We start from the raw sequence: 5,000 nt of genomic DNA, 5'->3' as shown, positions 1-5,000 counted from the left end.
TAAAGAAATACCAGACATTTAATCAGTTCTTACGACTCATTGAGTGACTGCGGAATTCTAAATCCACAGGAAGCTCAAGATGGAACATTACTTAATATTGTGATGAAATTTTAGCATGAGAGAATTGCAGGTGTGAATAATGCTGGTGTTGGCAGAGTACACCCATCTCTTTCCCTAGTAAGACCCACAAATCTATCTACTACTCATGAGACACTAAAGAAATAGTTGAGAGGCTACATACATCTCCACCAGCACCATTCAAAACCCCTATATGTATGCACTCCATGATATCAAATCAGCTAATTTTCTGTTTAACCACCCTACAATAACAAGTGAAAACGAAAACTGTGATAAATCACAGAAAGAGAGCAGAGAATAGCATGTCTGTACTAGCTAGAGGTACATTTCAGACTGCTTAAGAGACAAAAGGAACTAACAGTTCCAGAGAAAATTGTAGAGAGCAGAGAAGAGTAAATCATCAATTGTCAGCATGTTCTAGGCATCGGATCTGCTGTCAGCACAATAGAAGTGTGGTTCATACTTTCATATAAAATATTGGCAGGAATATGTGATTCCATAGGTTCACTCATATAACATACAACATAGTTACCACTTTTAAACAATATCTGGGGTTTTACATAGTGCTGACCACTGATCTGTTATCTCCATGTACTTACTTTTGACCATTTACCCTACTGGCTACATGCTGCACCCAGCAAAGGCCATAGCTCAGCACGCTACAAAAACACAGTACTTTATATTGTCCAACTTTGGTTAATGCTATCACACGAGCCCTACAAGAGCCGACCAGCTGGAGTTATCTCCACACAGCACTTGAACTGGTGGAAATTATCTAAATAAACATTTGAAAAGTTTTTCAACAATCACTTGGTCACAGCACTTCCACATCCAGGCTTAACAATAACCTTTCCTTTCCTTGTTCATCTGCTTCAGTATCTGGTATAATTACCGAGCAATCATCACACTAAAGGTAGTACATTTTTGTCATCATTTTCTATACGGGTAAATTTTCCACTTTTTCTGTCGGAACTCTTCAAAACGGACATAATTACACCACGGCTCGCTTGTGCCAAAACCAAGTCATATTCACTAAGTCAAAATATTTGAGCTAAGGAATCAATATGATCCTCTTGCTTATGATGTTCACTGGACAGAAACTGTTTATCTGTTTGTGCTGCATGTGTGGGTCTGTTAAATGAGTATGTGAGAATGCTCAAGGTATGTATTGTGGAAAAGATGCATGTGATGGTGTGTGTTGTGGCATGTATATATATAATATGATGTGAAAAATAAAATTCACATTGAATTAAAACAAGCAATTTCTCTAGATGTCTTTGTATTTTAAATGACACTGTAATGGAAAGAACACATCCTCATATATGTCAGTTTCTATCAAAGTTCTTCAAAGAGGAAAGAAATCTAAAGGAACAAGAACTATTTGAATGTGACCAACTGTTTGTAACGCTCACTTATCATTCCCCAGAGCTCTTTCAACTCTGGCATTTGTATATATATGAAGATGAGGAAGAAAAATAACGTTGTGGTGACAACAATGCGCGTCTGAGTCTGCATCAGCGGGGTCAGTATGCTTGCTACAGTGGCTACCACTAACAGTAGGACCTGAAATTTGAGAAGCTGGGTCAATTTCTCTTCACTAGAAATTTGCATTTCAAGTCAGGGGAACTTCAGTAGAAAATACCTACAGCTGTATGAGATTTCAATATCAAAAACATCATGATTGAAACCCTTTTTCTCTTTCTCGATTTCTGTTTAGGCTAACTCCTAATGATTAAAAACTACAATTTCTAAAACCATTGTCTATGATGGAATATATCTATTCATGAACATGTGCAGATAGTGTTACCTACTGTGTATCCATTTGAATAATATTACATTTACATATCACATGCAACAGTACTATTGAATAGTATGTCTACATGCATATGTAAAGGCTCTTTATTAATGCATGAGGGAAAAAATAAATGAATCAGGAGGGAGAGCATGTGCATGCAGAATTTATGAATTTATGTGTATATGTGTAAAAATCATTTCCGATTCTGGTGACTTACCTGTAGCACAGTTAATAAGACATTAATAAGCTTTACGAATACAGCTCGAGCATTGCTGTTTTCTAAACCTTCTAAAGTCAGGTACTGCTGCTGCTGTTGTGCCTGCTGATGCTCCATTCTTGAGATCTGAAAATTCAGGAATTTACAAATCAATACTTTACGATTATCTTAGTACAGACATGCTGACATAAACAAAAAAAAAAATAATAAATAAAAATATATGAATGAGGCAGAATAATAATATCAAGTTTCACAAAGATTCACTTCTTTTCACTTGATACAAACTTACTCCAATCACCTTGGATTAGTAGTATATAAAAGAAATGTGCACAACACAAACCCTAGTGTGGCAATTTTCCACTATTTCATGTAGGTCCCGAATGCGCTCCTCACTCTGGTACTGCACTTTCTCTTCCATGTCAGCCATATTGGTTACCAAATTCCCCATCTCATTCTGATGTAGCTCCGTCAGATCGTTAACCTGCTCCTCAAGTCGATCACATCTGAAACGCTCTTCGGCTAAACCTTCCCGCATCGAATTTACTTCTGCTGCCAAGGCTTGCTGCAAGTAGTGGAAATTTAAAGAGGTTAATTCTTGCTAACTTCTTTCACAAGTTAATTAACTATTTTTTACAAAGTCACTGTCTCTTGTCTCTAATCTCAGATGTGTCTGTCTCTTAACCCTTACGATCCAGATGACGTGACCATCATGACATGAAAAGATTTGGCTTGAGGGGATGGTGAGGTGATCATGCCATCATGGGAAAATTTGGCTGAAGGCCAGGGTGATGGGAACTTGCCCTCATAAGAATTTTGGCTGAAGGCCAGGGTGATGGGAACTTGCCCTCATAAGAATTTTGGCTGAAGGTCAGGGTGATGGGAACTTGCCGTCATGTAAATTTCAGCTGAAAGCCAGGGTGATGGGAATGAGTTGCCACAAGTAAGCCAGGGTGATGGATTGTGATCAGATCAATGGAAATATAGGAAGGGGCTTTTGTATCATTTCCGCCGATGAGTACGGAACATATCATCCCAGGGGAGGAATGTAGTCTTATTATTGCACACAAGTGTTCATATGCGCCTGGCCTACAAGCAACACACCTGTCAGAGTGACTGTTCAAAGTATGTCTAATGCCCTTATTTAGGGCCACATGATGGCAGTGAACCTTCCAGATCCAGTGGGTTAAAACTTGAGTAATTATATATTATCAATCTCACAATCACATAACTAACAATTCACCAATAATATTTCCTTGTAAATTATCATCTTATTATCATTATGCAATCACAAGGGTGGGTAGACATGGGCAAGTGAATTAAAAAAAGAAAAGAAAAATTAGCTATTCTAAGGGAATTGTTAAGTTATAACCAGACCCATATTGGTATAATTTAGCCACCCCACCCATGCTATGTCCACATTGTAATAATTATATCAAATCACCTCCTTCCTGATTAACTGAATGTTCACACATAGGTCTTTATTTGATTTATTTTTGAAACATGAACAACAGAAGAAAGTAAGATAAATTACAAGGGAAATATTACATCACCTGAGGCATTCTATCTACTCTGATTAGTGTTCATAGTTGCCATAAAGTCAGAAAGAGACTGGAAAGAACTACTCTTCAAGAAGAGAAAACTCTACCTTTATGGTCTCTATTTCCTCTCTTAAACGAGCCGACTCTTCTCGACTCTCTCTCAGTTCTAGTAATAGTGGCTCTAAACTTGTCCCTCCTGGCAAGGTGTAGAAGTCTACACCAGTTAACTGAAAAAGAAAAGTTTACATTTAAGTGAAAGTTAGAAAAAAATAGTTTCATCCATATACAACGTAAGTAATCTATAATAGCAGTAAGCTTAGACATTTTTGAAGCTGATATTCCATACTCAAGAATATTTGTTCTGGAAAAGATAAATAAATCAAAGGATTTTTGCTTTCACTGAAGAACAGAAAGACAAAAGAGACCTGACTATGGTGGTTTCTTGGTGATGTCAGGTGCCCTAGTGTTGTGCTGCCTCCTGGGACACTCTCACTTGTGATGGAGGAATTGCATTCAGATCCCTCCTCTGAGCCTATTTTACTGCCTTGGTGTCCTCCACTGCTACTCCCACCTGCACCTTGTGCTGAGGAACTTTGGTGATGGCTGCAACAAATGAGAAACAACTTGGTACAGGCCACAAAACTATATAAACTAGTGAGGGACAACTCAGTACAGGCCACAAAACTATATTAGCTACTTAATGTCAGTGAACAATATACCTTGCCTATGAATAGTTTAACTACATTATCTGAAATTCACTTAAAAAAGATCAATTAACCAAGTAATGGACAAATTTCACTACTGACAATTTGGAATGTCTAAATAAAATAAAAACAGCCATCATTATAGCTGATGTGATCTAAATCATGAACCCAAAAAAAGTTAATTGTAAGTATGTTATAAAACTTTTCATGTAAAAAAAAAATCCATCACCAACAGCATATAGAACGAGTGTAACACAAAACCAGAATTGGCCTGAAGCATTATATTTCACTCTATAAAAACTAAAAAAAGAAACTGCAAAACAACTCTATATGATTTCAAACTCCTCAACAGCTAGACTCATTCTCTCACACCTCTCTGGACATCTACATCACAGGAAGGGGGGGACAGCAAAGCTTTAAGTCTGAAGCACTGCAACACAACTTTGCCAGAGAGCATTACACTATTTGGCACAACCTGTAATGACCTGCTGTCAGATGGTGGTAGGTTCTATCAGTACTACGGAAACATCTTGGGATGAGATCTCTGATCTACTAGTTATGTCTTCCTTACTAATTTCAAATTATTTGACTATGGCTGCATTACAGTACATGCATATTATCATTTATTAGTACATATATTTATGTTTTAACACACATAAAAAGGATAT

At 37.2% G+C, this 5,000-nt stretch overlaps 1 protein-coding gene across 14 annotated transcripts in view; it reads right to left on the bottom strand.

The window, feature by feature from the left end:
- Nucleotides 1–5,000, bottom strand: part of LOC119595425 (transmembrane and coiled-coil domains protein 2-like) — a 178,794-nt gene that overhangs the window by 1,212 nt on the left and 172,582 nt on the right. For 8 of the 14 annotated variants that reach the window (XM_037944519.1, XM_037944528.1, XM_037944521.1 and 5 more), the window contains 5 exons: nt 4,054–4,231; nt 3,736–3,855; nt 2,431–2,652; nt 2,091–2,216; nt 1–1,641 (listed from right to left, as the gene is read on the bottom strand). The exon at nt 1–1,641 is cut by the window's left edge and continues 1,212 nt beyond it. In XM_037944519.1, the coding sequence (XP_037800447.1) occupies nt 1,456–1,641; nt 2,091–2,216; nt 2,431–2,652; nt 3,736–3,855; nt 4,054–4,231 (832 nt within the window). In that variant the 3' untranslated portion in view covers nt 1–1,455. The remainder of the gene's footprint in view (nt 1,642–2,090; nt 2,217–2,430; nt 2,653–3,735; nt 3,856–4,053; nt 4,232–5,000) is intronic. The other 6 variants (XM_037944525.1, XM_037944526.1, XM_037944529.1 and 3 more) reach the window with 1 other exon arrangement.

The sequence above is a fragment of the Penaeus monodon genome, chromosome 36 (genome assembly GCF_015228065.2).
Source record: "Penaeus monodon isolate SGIC_2016 chromosome 36, NSTDA_Pmon_1, whole genome shotgun sequence".
Taxonomy (NCBI): Eukaryota; Metazoa; Arthropoda; class Malacostraca; order Decapoda; family Penaeidae; genus Penaeus; species Penaeus monodon.
The sequence above is the reverse complement of the archived record's forward strand: the minus strand, read 5'-3'. Positions and strand labels throughout refer to the sequence as shown.